General features: G+C 42.0%; 1 protein-coding gene across 1 annotated transcript in view; it reads right to left on the reverse strand.

The window, feature by feature from the left end:
- Positions 1–21,065: 21,065 nt before the first annotated feature.
- Positions 21,066–24,969, reverse strand: part of HSD17B3 (hydroxysteroid 17-beta dehydrogenase 3) — a 74,289-nt gene continuing 70,385 nt past the window's right edge. Inside the window, exons 12-13 of the mRNA XM_056126480.1 lie at positions 21,957–22,151; positions 21,066–21,105 (exon numbers count right to left, since the gene is read on the reverse strand). Of these exons, the coding sequence (XP_055982455.1) occupies positions 21,066–21,105; positions 21,957–22,151 (235 nt within the window). The remainder of the gene's footprint in view (positions 21,106–21,956; positions 22,152–24,969) is intronic.

Consider the following 24,969-nt stretch of genomic DNA (forward strand, 5'->3'; position numbering starts at 1 on the left):
AAACAATTGGGATTATATTTCCTACATGAAAATATTATTCAACAAGAAAAATAAATACATCAACATGGGTGAATATTGCAGACAGGAAATTGAGTAGAAGTCAGACAAAAAAATAACTCATTAGCTACACGGTAACAGCTACATAAAATTTAACACAGAAAAATGTAATTTATAGTGATAGGTAAAGGTAAAGGTAAAGGTAAAGGCCCTCCCGTTGATCGTCGATTTGCTCGAGCGGGCCCAGTAATGTCTCCATTGGACACTTTGTTGTTACTGTGTCTGGCATATCGAATACTCTCGGTAGCTTGCCGGGCTCTCCGAGAGGGGCGGAGGAATCGAACTCAGGTCAGCCATGTTGGCCGCTTGTAAGGCGAACGCCCTACCGCTGTGCTATCGCTTATAGTGATAGAACTCAGTTAATATTCTGGGCTGATGGAAGTGTTTAATATTTTGCTATACTGTGAATTACATACCCATACATATGTATCAAGATCATACAGTTGGAATTCTTATATTTTAATATTTATAAATTTTACCTCAAGAAAATGGAATATAAAAATTCAAATGAAGGTATCAGTGAAGGGAAGCAGCTTGAATGATGGAGCACATTCAAGTAGGGCTTGGTTTAGACCCCCAGGACTGCATAACCCCCACCCCCACACACATAAACACACACACACACATACACAGCATCTGTCACCCTGATGTCTGAGCACTAATGTCTGGGCTAACCTCTGCCCAGTCCTAGTCCTAGTTCTGCCTATCCATTCCCCACATCAAAAACAGAAGCCAACATCAGCATCCTGAGTCTGAGCAGCACTACATTGTCAGCTGGAGCACTGAGCAGTCTGGGCTTATTGGCTGGACCACAGGGAGCCCTGGGGCCTCCTGAGCCCTGCTTAGAAGCCTCCCACTCCAAGAAGCCACTGTAGCACTATAGCACTGTCCTCCCATTATTCATCAATTTGCTGGAGCAGGCGCAGTAATATTGTGAGACTCGTTACTGTGTTTGACATATCAAATATGTCATGGGTAGCTTTCCAGGCTTTGTGTGCGGGCAAGATACTCTCGGTACTTACTTGCCTGGCTCTCTGAGAGGGGCGGAGGAATCGAACTCGGGTCAACTGAGTCGGCTGCATGCAAGGCAAATGCCCTACCGCTGTGCTATTGCTTCAGCCCAAGAAGCCAAGAACCAAGATTAACTTTCTTTCGGATAATTTAGATGTATTCAAAATTCAAAGTGGGAAAATTCATGGAGACAGCATGTTGATTAGTTATGAGTGGGAGGAGGAAGAGGGACTTGGAATGGGTAACCGCAATATGATGTTTTTGTGTGGGATAATAAAATGTTCTAAAAATGTCATGAGGTCAGGCAACTTTGAACATTCTGAAAACAACTTGAATGCTGTAAATGTAAGTACTTAAAATGTCAATCAATAATAGTCAAAATACCAATATCAGTAACAAAAAAAGCATAAGCAAGGGTGTATATATAGATATAGTGATGTGCTAGTAAAATGACGTAAGCAAAAAAATCTAAATACAAAGAAAAGGGATAAAATCAATTGTGATCAGTATATCAGTATATAACTAAGTACTAAGAAGCTACAATAAATTTTCTTTGAAAACTTAAATAAGAACACTCTCCTATGTTAGAGGAGATTTTTCTACTCTCTTAGGAAGAAAGTTTGTACTTAGTCTTTGTACACATATATATGCAGAGAATTCACAGAACAAGACCTACAAATTAATGAAAATTGGTTAGCTTTAGGTAACAGGATAGTGCTTTCTGTTTTCTTTTCTTTTTTTTCATAGTTTTGTGTCCTATACCACATATCTGCTTTTAGTAAGGAATAGATTATTTTACAGATTGATTTTTTTAAAAAAGTAAATTTGTTTCCAATTTCTTTTAAAGATTTCCAGATGTGAAAACTAAATAGAAAGTGTAGGTTAAACTGTTCTAATTTTAATGATAACAAGGTAACCAAAAAGGTAGCTCAAAGAAAGTAAGCAGATTAGCCTAATGTCAACAGTATTGTTGTTGTGTAAAAGTCACACCATTCATTTTCTCTAGTCTTGGTAACAGCATCTCACTTTCTCCCCTTTTTCTCCCCTTCACTCACTTCCCTGCCCCCATGTAAAAAAAGTGAAAAAATTTATATTGGACCTTGAGGTCACTATGTTAAGTAAATAAGAAACAGTAAATACCATATGTTCTCATTTTTAAGTAAAATTATTTTTAATAAGAATATAAGAGTAAATAGATTAGTGAGCCAGGTAAGGGTGGAAATGGTAAAGGAGATTGAAAGGCACAAATTTTCAAATACAAAATAAATATAAGTCTCAGACATAAAAGTACCTCATGGGGACAATAGCTGAGAATGTGCATTTTATGTGTGAAAATAAAGAGTAGATCTTTACTTACTTTAATCAAATCACCATGAGATACACAGTTACAAGATGTTCTTGATTGAGTTTCAGTAATACAGTGTTCTGCTAAAGAGTAGATCTTAATAGTTCTCATAAGAAACCAAATGTAAGTATGTGTGGTGATGGATTTTTACTAGACTTATTGTGATGATTATTTCACAAGATGTTCAAGTAGCAAATTCCTATGCTGCACACCTGATGGTAATACTATGTCAACTATGTCTCAGATTCCTAAAAAGCACTAAAAAAACATTTTTGGAGGAAGTTCTTTCCCCATGTTGGTTCCTGTCCTAAAACTCCTCCAGATCAAAATCAAATTTCTGAGTTCCTCTTCCAGACCACTGGGGAGCAGTACTGAGTCAGACTGTGCAGTGGGTAAACTTAGGATAATTGTCTTTTCTTTGGCACCAAGAGCAAAGAAGAATGATTAAAATCGCACTGCCCCTGGGACCATCTTCAGCTTTCTGGCAGTTCTGGCTAAAGAAGTCTTTCTGAAATGGGGTATTCTGGTTCCCAGCCCACACAACCATGAAAAGGATGGTGCCCTAGGGAATTGTCCCAGCAACAATTCCCAACCTTTTTTTTAGCACAGCAGCCCATAATCACTTCATTTTCCTACTCTAAGTGTTGTTAGAGGGATTCTTAGGCCTTTGGCATCTTGGGTGTTAGCACAGATGGAAGGTTGGAAGAAGGCAGCATGACTGCTTCTATCAAAATGAGGTCCTAAGTGCTCCAGACAAAAAGAATCAGGTGAGAAACAGAGTCTAGTACTTCTCAGGAACAAAAGTTCAGTGAAATTTGGCAAACCTCCTACACAACGGAAAATTTATAATATTCAGGGGTGGGAGTGATAGTACAGCGGGGTGGGCATTTGCCTTGCACACGGTTCTATCCTCGGCATCCCATATGGCACCCCGAGCACCTCCAGGAGTGATGCCTGAGTTCAGAGCTAGGAGTAAGCCCTGAATATCACTGCATGTGTTAGAGCAACAAAAACAACAAAAATTTTATAGTAGTTAAGTGTTGACTACTATACTCTACTACTATACTACCATACTACTACTATACTCTATACTCTACTACTATCTTACTACACTCCTGACAGCATGTTTGTGGGCTGGAGTGATAGCACAGTGGATAGGCATTTTCCTTGGACGAGGCCAACCTAGATTTTATTCCTCTGCACCTCTCGGAGAGCCAGGTAAGCTACTGAGAGTATCCCACCCGCACAGCAGAGCCTGGCAAGCTCCCCATGGTGTATTCCATATGCCAAAAACAGTAACAAAAAGTCTCACAATGGAGACATTACTGGTGCCTGCTCGAGCAAATCAATGAACAATGGGATGACAGTGCTACAGTGCAGTGGTACAGTTAGTGTTGAAATGGAACATTTTGGGGTTGTTGCCTGAGCCTGATTTCTCAAATACAGAGTTAGTGAGGATTGTGTTCAGTCCTTGCTCATTGAATTATGAAATCAGAGGGAGAGGGTCACATCAACTGAGAGGTTTTTGTGGTCAACAGGGCTACGTTCAGTAGTCAGGGGGCGGGGGGTGCAGCACTTGGTGCTGGGGATCAACACGCAGCTCCTGCCTCACAATGAAAGAATCTTACCTAAGAAAGAAAGACAAGTAGGGTTACACTGTGGTACTTCTGTGCAGTTCTGTTGGAAAGAGGTGACCCATGTTCAATTCCCAGATTTGACATTCTCTATGGCTAGGACAGCTTTTCTGTGCCTCAGTTCTCCCATCTGCAAAATGATGATAATATTCCAAGTTCCTACTTCCAAAGAGTCAGTGTTCAACAAATCTTAGCTATTATCTAGGGCTGGAGCGATAGCACAGCGGGTAGGGCGTTCGCCTTATAAGCGGTCAACATGGCCGACCCGAGTTCGATTCCTCCGCCCCTCTCGGAGAGCCCGGCAAGCTACCGAGAGTATCCGATATGCCAGACACAGTAACAACAAAGTCTCCAATGGAGATGTTACTGGGCCCGCTCGAGCAAATCGACGATCAACGGGAGGGCCTTTACCTTTACCTTTATTATCTAGTACTAGTGATGATGGGAATAAAGTCTTAAAATTCAGAATTAAAATTTTTTTTGCTAGGGGTTTCAATCTTGGCTTTGCTCAGGGATCACTGCTGGGAGTACTCATGGACTATATATAGCGCTGAGGGTTTGAGCCTGGATCAACAGCATGCAAAGCAAGCACCTTAACCCTTATCCTATTTCTTGTGCCCAAATTAGATGCTTGTTTCAGAAGCCAATGCAACATATTAGAGCTTTTTATTGAGAGAATTCTCTCTTAATTTAAAGACACCCAGGAAATTTGTTCAACAGTTAGTTATTTGAAATCCACAAAGGATTGGCAAAAACCCTTTATCACACAACTATAAATTTTCTCTAAAACCTGTTTCACAAAGCTGCACTGCACTGTAGCACTGTCCTCCCGTTGTTCATCGATTTGGTCGAGCGGGCACCAGTAACATCTCCATTGTGAGACTTCTTGTTACTGTTTTTGGCATATCGAATACGCCACAGGGAGTTTGTCAGGCTCTGCCCTGCAGGCAGGATACTCTTGATAGCTTGCTGGGCTCTCCAAGAGGGACAGAGGAATTGAACCCAGGTTGGCCAAGTGCAAGGCAAATGCCCTACCCGCTGTGCTATTGCTCCAGCCCAGTCAAGCACTAATTGAAAATACTAACTGGGTAATCATAGTGGAATCCATGCCCCCACCCCATTTCTGTGTCCTCAGGATGTATCACATCACCTGTGGACAAGACCACTGAGAGACATGCACCCTCCAGCCCCCACTACCCAATCCTGCACACGGAGCTGGGCCTCCTCCTGGTTCCCTGCTTAAACATTTCTCTGACTTTGGGCTGTGCTGGGGCAAAGTCCAAACTCCAAAGTGGTAAGCAAGGACCTTCCTTGCTACCTACAGACCAATCCTCCAGTCTCCACCTTATCTCTCCCTTCTCCAACCAACCACCCCGTACAAATGTCAGCATAAGCAAGCTGCAGTTCCCTGAGCATGGAGTATTGGTCACTGTGTGGACAAAAGCATGCAGAGCTCACATCTAGCATTACTTCATTCAGTCACAGGATGGCCCCGTGAGCCAAGCGAGGCGACCGCTCTCACTACCTCCTTGAGGCTCCCTTTGTAAAGGAGGAACAACAGAAGATGTGAGAGAACCACTCAGCTTAGCCATCTGCTCTCCATGCTCCTCCTTTCAAGCCTCTGCCCCTCCCACCCTGGTCTTCAAAAGAGCCCCAGCCACTAACTATCTCTAATGATGTTCCTCTGCACCAGAGTTAATCATTTTGTACTCACAGGGTACTTTGTACATTTCTCATTAGACATCTGTCACTCTGCATCACCATCACTATTTGCAGACATTTGAATCAACCCACCAAACTGTAAACCTAAAAGAATACAGATCACTTGGGGAGGAGGGCTGGACAATCACCCTTCTTTTCTCCTCTACCTGGAATATCAGGTAAGTGAGAAAAGTGCTATATGACTAAGCATACTGCTATTTACTCTATGCTGCTTGTTCACTCCTCTCTTCCTTCCTGACACATTCCATTTCTATGTCCATATTTCAGAGCCTTCTTGCCTCTGGATTCCCTTCGGTGATAAACCCATTGTTTCCTTTCTGGTAAACTTTCTAATTCTCTTACTTCCTATGTGCTGCATCAATGCAGTTCTGAAACATGTAGCTCTGGGGGTTGCTTTTTCTCTACTCGGAAAAATCCCTGGCTCCCTGTGCTTGGTCAGTAACATGTGGATTCCTGACCTGGAATCCCATGATCTAAACCCCTCCTCCATTTACCAAACCTCATGATGTCACTCCTGTTCTCTAGAGCTGGAAAGTTTAAGCCTATCTGGTCACTGAAATATCCCACCTTCTTCTTCATAACCCTCTGCAGCCACCTTGATTTTCTTCAACTTAAATTTGGTTAATACTCAAGGGCTGGAGCGACAGTACAGTGACTAACCCAGATTTGATCCCCAGAACCCCTAATGGCTCCCTGAATCCCACCAGGAATAGCCCCTGAGCACAGAGCCAGGGGTAAAGCCTGAGCACTGCCCACTGTAAAAATGTGGTCACCTGACACCATGGCCCAGGCATAAGAAACTCCTCTGAAACCCTCCCTCACCCCCCAGCATTACAGGTCTACCTCTTTTATGGAACTCAGTACATTCTGCACAGTTCCTCTGTAACTTAGCTAACTTTAATTTACTCATTATCTCCTTGATATCATCCACATTCACATTCACAAAGCTAAAATACTTCTTTCCCCTCAACTTAGCTGCTAACTGTGGAGATTCTTCCCAAATACAATTTAATGTGAAGGTTTTTTAGAAAGAAAGTGTCTACTTTTATGCAAGGCACTCTTTTTAGTCAAAAAATCAAGTAATTTTCCATAACTGACATATAGTAGACATTAATTCCTACAAATACTTATACAAAATTAATTGGTGTGGTTTATTGTATTTTTCAAAGATGGTCACATTAATGCCTCATCATAAACATGATACATCTGGAGTTTGTATTTTCTTCATAGTTTGTATTTTCTTCATAGAATCTCATGGCAATGATGCCATGAGACTCCTAAGGCCAAGTCAGACAATACCATAACCCTTCAATTTTAGTGTTCTCGCTCATTCTCAGGATCCAGTTATCATCCTCTAAGGACAAAGCTGCCCTTAGAAAAATGAGGTTGTCAGATATAGAACTATGCAACCTTTCAGATGAGTCTAGTCCAAGAAGCTGGATCATTTCCATCATTTGAATCTTTCCAACGGAGATTCCAGACATCATGGAGCAAAAGAAACAAAACAGAAAAACAAAAAAGCATTGTCATTTATCTTGATAAGTTGAGATTGACACTTATACACAGAATTAAAAACTACAGCAACTAGCAAGTATAGCTGTTTTGTATTTAAGTAGATTTCATTTTCTGTTTTTAGGCCACACCTGGATGTGTTCAGATTTACTTCTAGCTCCGTGCTCAGGGATCATTCCTGGTGGGCCTCCGGAAACCATCTGCTGTCCAGGAATTCAACCTAGGTTAGCCACGTGCACATCTTACCTGCTTGTATCATCTCTCTAGCCCTAAATAAATTAGGTTTAATGAATCTTATTTTTTGAAATCTTGATTTACATGTTGATATTTATTCTCTTAGTTTGCCCTTGGGCTGGAGCGATAGCACAGCGGTAGGGTGTTTGCCTTGCACACAGCCAACATGGCCTACCCAAGTTCGATTCCTCTGCCCCTCTTGGAGAGCCCAGCAAGCTACCGAGAGTATCTCGCCTGCACGGCAGAGCCTGGCAAGCTACCCGTGATGTATATGCCAAACACTGTAACAACAAAGTCTCCAATGGAGACATTACTGGGCCCACTCGAGCAAATCGATGAACAACGGGAGGACAGTGATAGTGACAGTTTGCCCTTCATGAAACACGGAGTAGAATACAGGGGAAGTTTAGATAGAAACCTATTGTTCCAGCCCAGGAGATGCCCATTATCAATGGTACGACTTTAAGGAAAATCACTTAATATTTTCTTCAAACATTGTACCCCTTCCCTCCAAACATACTATGTATCCTTTTTGGCTCTTCTCTAGTCCCAACTTGCTATGGCAGAAAAGTGACTTTGTAGATTGTATAAGTGAGCTCTCAGTCATATGTGACCAGTGCCAGAGGCACAGAGGACAGCAGATGAATGACTTGTGAGCATTAATTCCTACAAAGTATAAAGACTCCTGCTTCTTTCAAAATACCCTCAAAATTTCTTTGCTTAAACTTAGTTTTATGAGACAATGATAAATCAACAAAAACAAAAATCATGAAATTTAACAAATATCCTGTTATTCGTCGATTGCCTTGAGCAGGCCCCAGTAACATCTCTTCGTCCTAGCCCTGAGATAGGAGAATGAGGCCCTTCATTGTTACTGGTATTTGGCATGTTGGGTATGCCACGGGGAGTTTGCCAGACTCTGCCGTGTGGGCAAGTTACATTCGGTAGCCTGCCAGTTTGTCTAAAGTAGGAATGAGATAACAAAATGTTGCACGGCCGCAAATGCGGCCGCGTGCTTCCAGGAGCTGGGTTTTATAGTCTCTGAATCTTGGCCGTTGATGGGATTACAAGGCGCCAGGGGGCCAGTTCATGGGTGTGACCCCTGCCTACTGGAATTTGGAGGATCTGGGTGGAGGATGCCCAGCCCCAATCTGAGTAGGCTTGGAGATCTCGGCCCCAGAACCCGCGTGGCTTTATCCCTCTGCCAGTACCTTCATGTGTGCGGAGAGTGGTCTCAGCATGGTGGTGGCTGGATCTGGAGGTCTTCGACTGCCGGAGCCCTGGTCAGGGTGGGGAGGAAAACTCAACCCGCTCCCCTCCAAGGGGCCCCGGCGAGGACAGCCAGGCACGGGGGCAGGAGATTCTGCGTTGTTCTCTTCCGGGAGCTGGGTTTTAATCAAGATTCAGATTCAGAGACTATAACTAATATATTGTCTATAAAAATTCTGGTCTCCAAATATTGGAGGGTTTCCATGCCAAGAAATTTTTAGATACTAATTGTTCTATAATTTAGCTATGTTCTAACATTTTCTACCTTAAATTAACATCAGATCCCACTGGTTAACAAGCTCAGAAGTGTGGAATATAGCTGCTGTATTATAGGAGTCTATTGAAGTTTTATATTGTTGTTTGGGCTTCTGCCACATTGTCTATAAATTGGAGGTTTCCACACATCCCTCGGATTTTATAAGTGTTTACAATGGTTTCTATAACAGAGGGGGAAAGGTTCACTTAGGAGAATAAGGATTCCTTGTGAAAGATGCAGATCAGTGACAGTGATGGGTGCTTGATCAGTGACAGGAAGGATGCAGTAGGCAAAGTGCTGGGTAGGTTCAGAGGCCCAGGCCCTCTCTGGGAATCCCACCCTCCGAGAATTGCCTCCTGTTCACCAACCTGCAGGCTCTCTGGACCAGAATGTACATAGACTATGGAGACTTTATTACATAGATGGGAATGATCAAATAATTGGCTATTTGAACTCTGTTTTCCCTTCTTCTTCCCAAAAGCCAAGGCACAGTGCTCAAAGTACCAAACCTCTAATCACACTGAATTTCCAGGCAAAACAGTTCCCATTCTTAGGGGATTTTTAGAGTCAACTAATTAACAGATGCTCCTCTAATTGAAAGGATTCTATTATGAACAACAAATGGCACATTTTATTACTTGCACCACTTAGGAAATTCCAAGAGATGAAGATGAAGACTAAATATATTTTTTCTTATTTGACCCAGAAATGCCACTTTTGTGAATATATCCTGGTGAGGCAAAAGAGTATAGTAGAAATGACATCTGCACTTGTATGTTCATTGCTGCACTGTTTACAATAGCCAAAATCTGGAAAAAAACCCGAATGCCCAAGAACAGATGACTGGTTAAAGAAACTTTGGTACATCTACGCAATGGAATATACTTTGCAGCTGTTACAAAAGATGAATTCATGAAATTTGCGCATAAATGGATCAACATGGAAAGTATCATGTTAAGTAAAATGAGTCAGAAGGAGAGGGAGAGACATAGAAAGATTGCACTCATTTGTGGTATATAAAGTAGCAGAATGGGAGACTGACACCCAAGAATAGTAGAGATAAGGACCAGGAGGTTTACTCCACTGTGTGGAAGCTGGCCTCAAATGCTGAGGGAAAAGATAGATCAGTTAGATAAGAGACCACCAAGTAAAGGCTATTTGGAGGACCAGCTTGGGTTTGGAGATGCGAGCCAAATGTAGATTATAGATTGGACACAATGGCCACTCAATGCCTCTAGTGCAAACTACAACACCCAAAAGGAAAGAGAGAATAAAAGGGAATGCCCTGCCTCAGAGGCGGGGCGAGGTGGGGGGGATGGAGTGGGGATGGTGGGAGGAATACTGGGATCATTGGTGGCGGAGAATGGGCACTGGTAAAGGGATGGGTACTCAATCATTGTATGACTGAAATGCAAACATGAAAGTTTGTAATTCTGTATCTGTACCTCACAGTGATTCACTAATAAAAAATTTAAAATATATATAATATATTAATTTATATATCATAATTCATAATTTTCCACTCCCTCTCTGTGTGGTTGTCACAGCCCAGCTGCATTTTTTTAGTTGAAGACACAGCTCTTTGAGGCATAGTCTCCATCTCTGTGTCTGGCTGCCTTTGTCTTTCTCAGGCTCTCTCTCTCAATATCTCCTTCTCAATATCTCCTTCTCAATCTCTATTTCTTTCTCTCTGTCTCTGTCTGCCTCTCTCTCTCTTTTGCTCACTCACATACACAGGATTCTACTAATTGTTCTCTTCTTCCCTGTCACTTTAGGCTCTGCGATGAGAAAAGCACCTTCCCCACTCCTGTCCTGTCTCTTGTGTTTTCCCTGCACTTTCTCATGCATTTGTAAATAATTCCTCAAATTGTTCAATCATTCTTTCTATTTCCCCTTTAAATCATGATTGATAAGGAGCATGTGTAAGTCACTGGGGGCTTTTTAAAAAAAAATTCTTTTTGGCAGAGATTGTTTGTTTTGTGTTCACACCTAGCGGTGTTCACTTGTCAATTGTCAATCCGTTGATCATTTATTTGTTGGAGCGGGTGCCAGTAGTGACTCCATTTGTCCCTGTCGAGTGCTAACATAGCCCAGTGGCATGTTGGGGACTCTTTCAGGGTCAGGGGAATGAGGCCCGTTAATGTTACTGTTTTTGGCATATTGAATACACCACAGGGAGCTTGCCAGGCTCTCTATGAGAGCCGGATACTCTCGCTAGCTTAGGTACACTATGAAAAAAAAAAATCTCTCAGTGTTCAGGACTAGGAATCACTCCTGACTGTGTTCACGGGACCATTTAGAATGCTGGGGTTTGAACCCAGATTAGCCGCATGCAGAATAAGCACCCTCTTGCTGTACTATCACCCTGGCCCTCAGTAAATCACTGATGAAAACTTCCATCCAGGGGCTGGAGAGATAGTATAGGGGATGGAAGACTTGTCTTACAGGCATCTGACTCAGGATTGATTCTTGGCATCCCACATATGGTCCCCTGAGCACTGCCAGGAGTGATTTCTGAATGCAGAGCTGGGAGTAATTCCTGAGCATTGCAAGGTGCGACGAAAAATATTTCCATCAAGCAAGATAATAAATCACTTGATTACTTGATCACTTGACTTCCCATTAATCGGGATTTGCTCAAGCAGGCTCCAGCAACATCTCCATTTATCCCTGTCACTTGCTAGTGTAGCCCAATGGCGTCTGTTCGTTCTAGGAACACGAAGAGCTTCAAGCCGATCTTTTAGGGTCTTGATGAAGAAGTCTGACCATCTGGTAGGTGGGCAGCAATGCGGTCTTTTGATGTCTCGTGGAATCCAGTTGGTAACGGCTCTAGTCCAGCGGTCGTCTCCAAATCTCATTATGTGTCCAGCCCATCTGATTTTCGACACCTTGGCAAAAGAGACAGCATCCCTGATTCTTGATCGTCGACGGATGTCGGAACTCCGGATTCTTTCTCTCATTTGAGTGAAACGTGATACTCCAAGCATAGCTCTTTCAATTCCTCTTTGGGAGACCCGAATAGCTTTCTTATCCTGTTTGCGTAGGGCCCAGGTCTCTGACACATATGTTAATGCAGGAAGAACAGTGGAATCAAAGAGATGTGCCCAGAGCCGGAGGATCTTCGTTCTCTTAGCTATTTCTTCGACATTCTTGAAGGCATTCCAAGCCACTCTCTTCCTCCTACGCAACTCAGGTGCCAGGTCATTCATCATGCTGACTTCTCGACCTAGGTACACATAACTGTTGCATTCGGAGATGGTCATTCCATTGAGAGCGAATGGAGCATCAGGAATGAGGTTGTTTCTTATAAACATTGTCTTCATAAGATTCAGCTGTAGTCCGACCTTTCCACACTCACGGTCGAAGTCGGCCAGCATTTGTGCCGCTTGGCTGATGTTTGGTGTTATTAGAACAATGTTATCAGCAAAGCGGAGGTGGTGTAGTTGCTGACCATCTATCTTCACTCCCATTCCTTCCCATTTCAGTCGTCGTATGATGTTCTCGAGGGTGGCACTGAAGAGTTTTGGTGAAATGTTCTCACCTTGCTGAACCCTTCTCTTGACATCGATGATCACTTCTTTGTAGAATGGTGATATCCTGGTAGTGAATCCGTAATACAGCTCACGGAGGATCCTGATGTATTAAGTTTGAATGCCCTGATTGGCTAGGGCTTCAATGACTGCTTCCGTCTCAACAGAAGCAAGGCCTTCTTTAAATCAATGAACGTTAGGCAGAGCGCCATCTTGAACTCCCGAGAAACCTCAATGAGCTTGGTTATCGTGTGGATATGGTCAATGGTGCTGAATCCTTTGCGGAACCTGGCTTGCTCATATGGTTGTCCTTTATCTAGTGTTCTGCCAATCCTATTCAGGATGACTCGAGTGAACAGCTTGTAGATGACATACAATAGGCAGATTGGGCGATAGTTGCCAATGTCATGGATGTCTCCCTTCTTGTACAGTAGTACAGTCCTGCTGGTTTTCCACTGGGACGGAACCTTGCATTCAGACAGGTAGTGTGTGAAGAGCTGAGCCAGCGTATTGATGAGTGCTGACAGCAGATTCTTCAGGTGTTCAGGTCTGACCTTGTCTGGGCCGGGTGCTGTTCGTTTCTTGACCAACGAAATAGCATGTCGGATTTCGGAAGGGAGAACATTGGGAACGACATATAATAAATCATGATCACGACCATCCTGTTATTTGTCGATTGCCTCGAGCAGGCCCCAGTAACGTCTCCTTCGTCCTAGCCCTGAGATTTTTTTAATAAAAGTGCCATATTCAAGGCTCTTTCAGAGTTAGGAGAATGAGACCCATCATTGTTACTGGTATTTGGCATATTGGGTACGCCACGGGGAGTTTGCCAGACTCTGCCATGTGGGCAGGAGGTTACATTTGGTAGCCTGCCAGTTTGTCTAAAGTAGGAATGGGATAATAAGATGTCATAATAAGATGTTGCGCAGCCGCATTCTGGGAGCTGGATTTTATAGTCTCTGAGTCTTGGCCACTGATGGGATTACACGGAGCCAGGGGGCCAGTTGGTGGGTGTGACCCTGGCCTACTGGAATTTGGAGGATCTGGGTGGAGGATGCTCAGCCCTGACCCGAGCAGGCTTGGAGATCTCAGCCCCGGGACCCGCATGCCTTTGTTCCTCTGCCGGTACCTTCATGCATGTGGAAAGTGGTCTCAGCATGGTGGTGTCTGGATCTGGAGGTCTTCAGCTGCCGGAGCCCTGGTCAGGGCGGGGAGGGAAACTCAATCCACTCCCCTCCAAGGGGCCCCAGCGAGGACAGCCAGGCGCAGGGGCAGGAGACTCTGCGTTGTTCTTTTCCGGGAGCTGGATTTTATAGTCTCTGAATCTTTAGAATATAATAAATAAATTATAAAATAATAAATACTACGGAATTTATTGTTTTACCTCTCTTCAGTGCTAACCCCAGGCTTGGCCAAAAGATGTGAGGATCAGGTCCCACAACGAACTACAGATAGGGCCTTCATGTTGAACTGGATGTGGTCTTTGGCCTCTCACCAGAGGAGTGTCCTGGCAGTCAGGAGTCCATTCCATCCCTTCTTCAGGGCTGGGAGAGATCTTGGCTCCTGGTTTTTGGACACTTTGAGGCCTATTTTGCTGAGAGTTTTCATCATAAATGGATGCTGGATCTTGTCAAATGCTTTCTTTGCGTCTATTGATATGATCATATGGTTTTTATCTTTTCTTTTGTTAATATTATGGATTATGTTGATCGGTTTCTGAATGTTAAACTATCCTTGAATCCCTGGAATGAATCCTACTTGATCATGGTGTATGATCTTTTTGATGAGTCGTTAGATTCTATTTGCTAATATTTTGTTGAGGATCTTTGCGTCTGTGTTCATCAGGGATATCGGCCTGTAATTCTCTTTTTTTGTGGTATCCCTGTCTGCTTTTGGTATCAGGGTGATATTTGCTTCATAGAAACTGTTTGGAAGTGTTTTTGAAACTTTAATTTTGTGGAAAAGCTTAAAGAGAAATGGGATTAAGTCCACTTTAGAGATTTGGAATAATTCACTAGTGAATCCATCTGGGTCATGACTTTTGTGCTTGGGGATACTTTTTATCACCTTTTCAGTTTCCTTGATGGTGATGGTTTGTTCAGGTATTCCAGGTCTTCTTGGGAAGAGGAAGGCTTGGGAGGCTATAGGAATCTAGGGATTTATCCATTTTCTAGAGGTTTTTGTGTTTTGCGGCATAGAGCTTCGCAAAGTACTCCCTGATGATCCTTTGAATTTCTGTAGTTTCTGTTGTAATGCCCCCCTTTTCATTTCTGATTTGGTTTATTAGGGTTTTCTCTCTCCTTTTCTTTGTGAGTCTTGCTAGAGGCTTATTGATTTTTTTTATTTTCTCAAAGAAACATCTCTTGGTTTCATTGATCTTTCAGACTGTTTTTTGGTTTCCATCTCATTAATTTCTGCTCTGAGTTTTATTATTTCCTTCCCCCTGTTCGGATTGGGCTCCTTTTGTTGTCATTCTCCAAGCTCTTAAGTTGTGAGGTTAGGTTATGTGTGCTCTCTTCTCCTTCCTCGGAAATACTTGTAGAGCTATAAACTTTCCTCCTTTTTAAAAAAATTTTTGTTAGTGAAACCTTGAGAGCTTGTTTGGAGGTTCTAGCAGGGGAGCGCAGCTACTCGTATACCCTCGACCGACGACCGGTTCGTCTCTATTCTGGGAAGGCCGTCCTCTTCGACCGAGCGCGCAGCTTCGGGAGGGACGCACATGGAGCAGTGAGGGAGGAAGGGGACACCCACCTAGCCAGCCAGATCAGCCGAATCAACCCTGGCGATCAATGGGGTGACAGATGTCACAGCCAGATCGCCCTCACATAGCACAGCAGTAGGGCGTTTGCCTTGCACGCAGCCAACATGGCTGACCCGAGTTCGATTCCTCCGCCCCTCTCGGAGAGCCCAGCAAGCTACCGAGAGTATCTCGCCTGCACGGCAGAGCCTGGCAAGCTACCCGTGAAGTATTCGATATGCCAAACACAGTAACAACAAAGTCTCCAGTGGAGACGTTACTGGGCCCACTCGAGCAAATCGATGAACAACGGGAGGACAGTGACAGTGATTAGTGAAACACCATGAGGTACAGTTGTAGACTTACAAATTTTTGTGCTTGGGTTTCGATTATACAATGATCAAATACCCATCCCTCTACCAGTACTCATATTCCACCATCATGGATCCCAGTATCCCTCCCACCACCATCCCCACCATCCCAACCTGCCTCTGTGGCAAGGCATTTCCTTTTGTTCTCTCTCTCCTTTTGGGTGTTGTGGTCTGCAAAAGAGGCATTGAGTGGCAATCATGTTTGGTCCATAGTCTACTTTCAACATGCATCTCCCATCCTGGAATGATCCTCCAAACACCCTTTATTTGGTGCTCCCTTCTCTATCTGAGCTGCCTTTTCCCCTAGCATGCCCGGCTGGCCTCTAAGCCATGGAGTAATCCTCCTGGTACTGATCTCGGCTATTCTTGGGTATTAATCACCTATTTTATTACTTTATGTCCCCCAGATGAATGCAATCTTTTTATGTCTATCCCTCTCTTTCTGACTCATTTCGCTTAGCATGATACTTTCCATGTAGTACCACTTGTATGCAAATTTCATGACTTCATCTTTTCTAACAGCTACATAGTACTCCATTGTGTAGATGTACCAAAGTTTCTTTAACCAGTCATCTGTTCTTTGGCACTCAGGTTTTTCCAGATTCTGGCTATTGTAAAGAGTGCTGCAATGAACAAACAAGTGCAGATGTCACTTCGACTATACTTTTTTGCCTCTGTGGTATATATTCCCAGGAGTGGTATTGCTGGGTCAAATGGGAGCTCAATTTCTAATTTTTTGAGAATTGTCCATATTGTTTTCCAAAAGTGCTGAGCCAGTGGGCATTCCCACCAGCAGTGAAGGAGGGTCCCTTTCTTGCCACATCCTCACCAGCACTGGTTGCTTTTGTTCTTTTGGATGTGGGCCAGTCTCTGAGGTGTGAGATGGTATCTCATTGTTGTTTTGATCTGCATCTCCCTGATGATTAATGATGTAGAGCATTTTCTCATGTGCCTTTTTGCCATTTGGATTTCTTCTTTGAGGAAGTTTCTGTTCATTTCATTGCCCCATTTTTTGATGGGGTTGGATGATAAACTTTCCTCTTAACACAGCTTTTGCTGTGTTACATAAGTTTTTGTCACTTGTATCCTCATTTTCATTTGTTTCCAGGATCTTTTGATTTCCTCTTTGATTTCCTTTCTAAGACACTCATTGTCCAATAGTGAGCTGTTTAATTTCCAGGTGTTTGATTTAGTTTTCTGTTTGTGTGTGTGATTTACTTCCAATTTCAGTGCATTGTGGTCTGAGAAGATTGTTGATACAATTTCTATCTTCTTAGTTTTATGGAGCTATGTTTTGTGACTCAGCATGTGGTATATCTTAGAGAATGTCCCATGCACACTTGTGAAGAATGTGTATTCAGCTTTTTGAAGATGAAGTGTCCTGTATATATCTCCTAAGTTCCTTTTTTTCATTTTCCCCCTCAGATGAAGTATTTCCTTGCTAAGCTTGAGTCCGGTTGATCTATTAAGAGGTGATAAAGTGGTGTTGAAGTCTTCAATTAGTATAGTGTTGCTATCAATGTCTTTCTCCAAGTCTTTGAGTAGTTGTTTTAAGTACTTCTCTGGTCCCTCATTAAGTGCATATACATTTAGTATTGTAAGTTCTTCCTGTTGTACAGATCCCTTGATCAATAAGAAATGACCTTTACTGTCTCTTGTGACCTTCTTCAGTTTGAAATATTGTAGTCTGATACTAGGATGGCTACCCCAGCTTTTTTATGGGAGTTTTTTCCTGTAGTATTGTTTTCCAGCCTTTGACTTTGAGCCTGTGTTTGCTTTGACTATTGAGATGTGATTCTTGCGGGCAGCAGAATGTTGGGTTAAATTTTCTAACCCATCCTGCCAATCTGTGTCTTTTATTTGGTGTGTTTAGCCCATTGATGTTGAGAGAGATTATTGTTATGGGATTTTGTCCCATTTTTCTGTTGAAATTTGGTGTATTTTAAGGGCCTGTCTTGTCTTAAAGTAGCCCATGTAGTTGTTCTTGTAACCATGGTTTTGAGTCTATAAAGTTTCTGAGCTGTTGTTTGTCTGTGAAACTGCGTGTTCCTTATGCTATGAATGAGAGTCTTGCTGAGTTAAGTATTTTTGGTGAGGCATTTATTTCGTTGAGTTTTTTCACTATATCCCACCACTGTTTTCAAGCCGTGAGGGTTTCATCAGACAAATTGACTGTGAATCTTAAGGATACTCCTTTATAGGCAATTTCTTTCTTTGATCTTGCTGCTTTTAGAATTTTGTCTCTATCTAAGGTTTTGGTCATTTGATCAGGATGTGTCTTGGGGTATTTTTATTTGGATTTCTTCTAGCTGGTACCCTTTGGGCCTCCTAAATGTGGTTGCATGTTTTCTTCATCTCTGGGAATGCCGTAGCAATGATGTCTTTGACAGTTTATTTTTCATCAGGTTTTTCTTCCTGTCCCTTTGGGACTCCAATAATTCTTATGTTACTCTTCTTGGCTTCATCACGATCTTCTCGTTCCATCTGTTCCTGGATTCTGAGTCTCTTTTCCATTTTCTGCTCTTTTCTGGAGAGTCTCTGTAACAGCAGCTGTTACTCTGCTGCTGAAGCCTTCCACTGAGTTTTTCAATTCGCCTACCAGGTTTTTCAGGTCTGACATTTCTGTTTGTAATTTTGTTTGCATTTTCCTCATCTCTCCCTTCAAATCCTCTTGTCTTTTATTGGCATTGCTTTCCATTGTTTCTTTTAGCTTCCTAAGCATCCTCAGTAGTTCTCTTCTAAATTCCCTGTCAGAGAGGTTTTCTAGCACTTCATTACTGTTGGGGTCTTCTGGGCTAGCCTCTTCAGTAAGTAAGCTTGGTGGGCTTCTGCGTTGCTTTACCATTGTGACCTGTGTGGTTTAGCCCTTCACGTTCACTGTTACTATTCTGCTTATGATGCAGTATTAATTGAGGTGGGCTTAATGAATTATTGGCTAATGTGTTTCTGGTGGTTTAGCTAACCTAGTGAAAGTTCCATCTAAGAGGGTAACTTATGGTTCCTATGGGATATGTAGGGGGAGAATAACTTGCAGCCGCATTAGTGGCTGTGACTCCGGGAAGGAGCCCTGCCGCTGAGTGGGTACCTGGGTGAGGTGAACAGAGGGTGCCCTGAACGGTTCGCCTTTGGTTGTGTGCAGTGTGCCTCAATTCCCATCCCCTGCAGATCAAAGATGAAAACCAGCCTCTCTCTAGTTAGATGTGCAGCACCGGAAAGGAGCCCTGCCGCCGGGTGTGTACCTGGGTGAGGTTAGCCCAGCCCAGCTTTTTTGACGGAGTTGTTTGCTTGCAGGATTGTTGACCATCCTTTGATTTTGAGTCTGTGTTTGCTCTGACCTTTCAGATGTGTTTCTTGTAGGCCTCAGAATGTTGGTTTCAGTTTCTGAATCCATTTTGCCATTCTGTGTTTCTTAATTGGCGCATTTAGACCATTGACATTGAGATAGATTCTTGTCATGGGGTTTTGTGCCATCTTTCTGTAGGGGTTTGTTTTGCTTGCAGGTGTCTTTCTTGTCTTACAGGAGCCCCTTTAGTCCTTCTTTTAAGTTTGGTTTTGAGTCTATGAATTTCCTGAGCTGTTGTTTATCTACAAAGTGGTGAATTGTTCCTTTGAATTTGAGTGAGAGTTTAGCCGCATAAAGCATTCTTGGTGAAGTTCATTTCATTGAGTTTTTTTCACTATGTCCCACCATTGTCTTCGGGCTTAGAGGGTTTCTTCTGAAAGGTCTGCTATAAAAAGGGTGCTCCTTTGTGTGTGATTTTCTTCTTTGACCTTGCTGCTTGCAGTATTGTATCTCTATACCTGGCATCCATCATTCTGACTATGATATGCTTTGGAGTGTTTTTTAGGGTCTTTTATCGCTGGCACCCTTCTGGTTCCTTGGATCTGGATGCCTACATTCTCTAATTCTGGGAATTTTTCAGCAATGATTTCTTTAACTGTGGCTTTTTCATTGGTGTTCCCTCCCTGTCCTCCTGGTACTTTGATGATTCTAATGTTGTTCCTCTTGGTGTCACCCCCAAAGTCTCTGATTTGCCTTAGAGCTATTTTGAGGTCTTTTCCCATTGTTATTGCCTGTATGATTCCTGCAGTTCATCTTTCAGCTCACTGATTCTGTCTTCATCTGTAGCCATTCTACTGTTGAGGGCACCCACTGAGTTTTTTATTTCACCTAATGAAACTTTTATTAGTATTAGTGACACTTCTGATTGCAGCTTTCTTATTTCTGCTCTCATTTCTTCCTGTATTTTGTTGGCTGTCCGTTCCACTGTTTCTTCAATGCCCTCCTTTAATTTACTGGATGTCTGCTCCATTGTTTCTTTGAATTCCTTGAACATCCTCAGCATTTCATCTCAGAATTCTTTATCGGAGAGATCATATTTGTGAGTAACCCCTGTTGAGGTTTCTGAACTCTTTTCTTCATCCTCTCCTCATAGTGGGAATTTGTGCTGTTTCTTCATGTTGTTGTGGTTGTATGGAGATGAAACCATCCAGTTCACTAGCACCACTCCCTCTTATTGCGGCAAATGATTCTGGATGGGCTCGGTCAATGGTTGTCACCTTTTTTCCATTTTAGGATACGTACTTCCTCTAAGGCATCTTTCTGAGACTTACCATAAGCATCTGGTAAAGCTTTGGACGATGCATTTTTTATGTTGGGCTTGTACAGCTTCTTGTGTACACTGGTCTTTTGGTGAAATTGGAGTAGGCCAGTGGACTATTGTCCTATTGTGTTTGAGGTGGCCAGTACATTTTGCACAGAATTAGGTGATGAAGGTTGGGATGTGAGTCCAGATTGTTGGGGAAAGGGAATATACCGCCAGCTACACATAAGCCGACGCCCACTTCTACGAAGGTCACGCCCCTACAGTGTAAGCCACAACCCCAACCACTCCCAGATGCTAGTCCCCTGTCCTATAAAGCTGCCCTGAGGCAGGAGGAGACTAACCTATAGAGAAGACCAGCAGCATAGCGACCGCAGTTTTCTTTTTTAAAACAAAACCTCAAACCTACACACACATTTCTTCACATACTCAAGCCTTCTACACATTACTTTATGTTCATTCTAATCTGTTCCTCAAAACCACTTTCACTTCAACAGGATTCCTTTTCTTTTTTCCACTAATGGTATCTCCATCCATGATCCCTTTTACTTAAAATATACACTTATATTTCCTTCTTATAATCAGATCTCACAGGTTTTAACCTTCTTATTTACTGAACTTAATATTGCTTGATTTACCAAGAAATTTGGAGAGTTACTAATCATTACCTCATTTACCTCTGCAGTATTCTTTCAAAAGTATTACATCATTCCTATAGATATTCAAAAGGTTTACAATGTTCACAATTAAAGATCTTATAACATATACCTACTTAGCAAAAATTTACTTTACATTAGAAACTTTATCTTTAGAATTCCAATTTCTAGGGAAACACATAAAAAATTAAAGCAGTCACAGACAACGGGATAGTCGTTTTTCATTGGGCATCACCCACAGTTGCTAGGGTGGTGCAGGGCGTTGCACTTCACTCATGCACTTCCCAGTTTTCAGAAACTTAAAGCCAAGGAGGCTGCCTGTAGCAGCTTGAGTTTTAAAAGTGCCTCTTCTTTTTTTCAGTATAAGAAAGCTGGTCTGGAGCCTCAGCAAGAAAGGCCAATATCTTTAATTTTTATCAAGGCTCAAATCTGTGGTTTCAGTAGCTCTTGAAATTTAGCTAACCAACAATCTCAGAAATCAAATTAAAACACTGATAGGGTATGAATTTTGGATCCAATTCTATAACTTTAGAAACCCACATTTTAACACATTTTCTTTAAACTTATTTTCATGTACCACATTAATTTCAACTCACATTCTAATAATCCAGTGCAAATACAGATATACATCAAAATACCAGAATAAGAAAACTATCATCAACTTTATGAGACATAGGAAAATCTTCTTTGGCTTAATTTTGAAGTTTTTAATTATCTCAAATCATAAGATTTTTACACCAGATACTTTAACAATTTTATAATTCAAATATTCTTTCAGACACAGAAAGAGGCTATTGGTATTCACCAAACTTTTAAATAGCAGCGTTAGTTGGACTGTCAATGTTTATGAAAGCATGAGAAAATTTTGTTTTGAAATAGCCTATTTTTTAAAATCTCTTCACTGTGTCACAAAGCTCTTGTTTTTAACCAGGCAGGAGTATCTCAACCAGTTCTTGCCAGATCAGGATGTTAGGGGTCTGGTCCAGGTGTCCTCCTGGTCTTGGAAAGAAAATTTTACCTTTTACTTTTCAGAATGGTCCCCACATCAAAAGTACCTTCTGCTAGCCAGCTAACATTGAAGACTGGCCATTCTGCAGAACACAGAGTTATCAGTTTACCTTTCTTCACCTCTACGGAGAGGTTGCTGCCCTTGAATCTGAAATTGCTGAAATAGTCACAAGGGGAAGTGGAGCTGACTGATTCTGACCCATGACTAGATGGTGAATTAGGGGGCCAAAGACAAAAAGACTCACAAGAAACAGGGCAAATGACTGAACAAGAATATGACACTCAGACAATGGACATACAACGGCTGTAAAAGACTTCCTGACAATGTGCGCTCCAGATTCAGAGTCAGATTCTGAATCAGGATAAAAGTCTCTGGGCTTTTCAGGAAGGAGTAATGGGATGTCTCCCACACTACCGACCAGCGACTGACCAGGGCATCTGCCTACGTCCTCTGCCGGTCTTCCAGATTGGGCCCTTCCATGCCAGTTTTCTATGGAAGAAAGATCTGGCTCAGTCTGGTTTTCCGAAACCGGCAAAACTCCAGTTTTCTGAAACTGGCAAAACTTGGCCAATTCAGTCTGGTTTTCCAAAACTGGCAAAACTTGTGTAAAGTTCCTGTATCGCATGTGGAGGGAACTCAACCACTAGGGCTTCCCAGCCAATGTTATGCCTGAGTTTCAGATCCCTACTCGCGGAAAGACCAAGTCCACACATGATAATGCAAAAGCAAAGGAACTTTATTATTCACCCAAGCCAGCGCTAGCTTGAGCTAGGGTCCAAGTCTCATCCAATGCAGTGGAGACTTGATAAGGACCCCAACTTCACATCACAAGCAGTTTATATAGGGTTCAGAGCTAAGAAGCAATTTATATACCAGTCTATTTTTAACATTGGCCCTATTACAATGGTAGTCAGCAATTAGGATTGGTGAGCAACAATTTCTAAGGAGGGGACAGTGACTCCTAATGACCGGCCAGACCCAACTGCCCAATTCCTTATCTAGACACATTACTCAACTGGGAGTCTACCAGAAACTGCAAGTCCTGCTCTAGAGAAACAGAAACTGAAGTCTAATTGAGACTTAATGTTAGCCGCAACTTGTCATGGCTGCTGAGGAGCCTGCTTTTGGGCCTCACAGCATGAGGTGATTGTTGTTTTGATTTGCGCTTCCCCGATGATAAGGGATGGAGAGCATATTTTCTAATACCCATTGGCCATCTGTATGTCTTCCTTGAGTAAGTTTCTTTTTGTATCTTTTCTATTTTGACTGTATCTTGTTAAATATTACAAGTGTTCAGTATCAATACTGCAAACCACAATGCTCAAAAGAGGAGAGAGAGAGAGAGAGAGAGAGAGAGAGAGAGAGAGAGAGAGAGAGAGAGAGAGAAGAAAACCACTTGCCACAGAGGCAGGAAGGGAGTTGGGGGTGGGGGATTGTTGGTAACCTAGGCATACTGATATTGGGAAATGTACACTAGTGGAGGGATGGGTATTGGAATACTGGAATACTGCACAACTTAAATCCAATGATGAACAACTTTGTAAGGGTCTATCTCAATAGTGATTCAATAAAAAAGTTTAAAAAAAAAGTTTTACAAGTGTTATATATCTTATATAATATTAACCCTTTGTCAGATAAGTAGGTGGGTGAATTCTCACAGCCTGTGTTATGTCTTTTTATTCCAGTTATTATTTGTTTTTCAATCTTTCATTATAATGTTCATAACATTCTAGATTGAAATTGGTTATATAACACATCCCTAATATTGAAATCAGTAAGCATAGAAATCAATTTTTATGTGAAAATTGTTTTATCTGATCATGGTGTTGTTGAGTCCTTGTCTAAGAATTTGTTAAGATGTTTGCTGCTAGTTGAGCCCTCTGTGTTATTGATTTTGTTTGTTGAGTTTAGTTAGTTCCTATGTTACTTTTTCATCTAATTTGGTGTGCTCCTACTGAAATGTCGTTATTGGGGAGATAGGAGGTGTGGTATGGCTGCGTATGCAGCTACACTATTTGGAGACTTCAGAGCCTGTAATTTGGGCCAATGAGACTACATGGAAGTAGTTATGGAAGATGGACATGGGTACCAGAGCTCCTGGAAGTATGGGAGGTGGGGCAGGTAGGGAGAAGCTGCTCACCTGGACTCTAAGAAGACACTAGTTCTCAGTTTGAGACCAGGATACCTAAAATCATTCACAGTTTGGTGTCTCTGCATAGAATACTTATGGAGTGGCAGAGTTGAGTCCTTGTGTGGTTACAGTGGTGGGGTGTGGGAGCAACTGCCAATATTCACACGTCTCCTAAGGTCTTCCAGTGTTTTTAGTCATGTATCCATGAATTTTAGCAGCTTTCATGGATTGCTCAGAGATTTCATTGGGATTCTGGCTATTGTTTCCTTTGTGGTCCAGAAGCTTCTTAGTTTTCTTTTTTTAGGGTTTATAATTCTCTTTTATTGGTGCTGGTGCTAGTAGTACTTATTATTTTAAAGTTATGAAGGAGTCCAGTGTAAGATCTGTCTAATACTGACCTCTAGCTGGTATTTGGTCAATGATAGAAATGTGTGTTTGTTTTACGAGAATTAGGTCAAAGTTTTTAGTTGATAGATATTGTAACATCCATTAGACATCATTATACACGAAAGTATCATTACCCATACAATCTCACAAGGAGGAGGGTGGAAATCTCTCCTCATTTTTTACTCTTTTTTACCACCATTTCTAAAAAAATGCTGTGTCAGAGGATGTTCTTCATAAATACTTTTGTATTCTGTCTCCTACTCTTTAATACATTCTCTCTTCCAAGCACTTTTATAATCACTTCCCAAAAGAGCTTAATCACATAAATATTTCAGAGGCCAACTCTCTGATAGAACACCCCTCTATCTTCTTCTTGTTCAGTAATGATTAGTCTTATTCATCTTACATAAGATTAATGGTAAAATTGTACATTTTTATAGCAGGGCATTAGAGATTTTCTAAATTTATATGCAAATATAACTGATGTTAAAGGAAAATATTAGA

The sequence above is a fragment of the Sorex fumeus genome, unplaced genomic scaffold, assembly GCF_029834395.1.
Source record: "Sorex fumeus unplaced genomic scaffold, SorFum_2.1 ptg000063l, whole genome shotgun sequence".
Classification (NCBI taxonomy): domain Eukaryota; kingdom Metazoa; phylum Chordata; class Mammalia; order Eulipotyphla; family Soricidae; genus Sorex; species Sorex fumeus.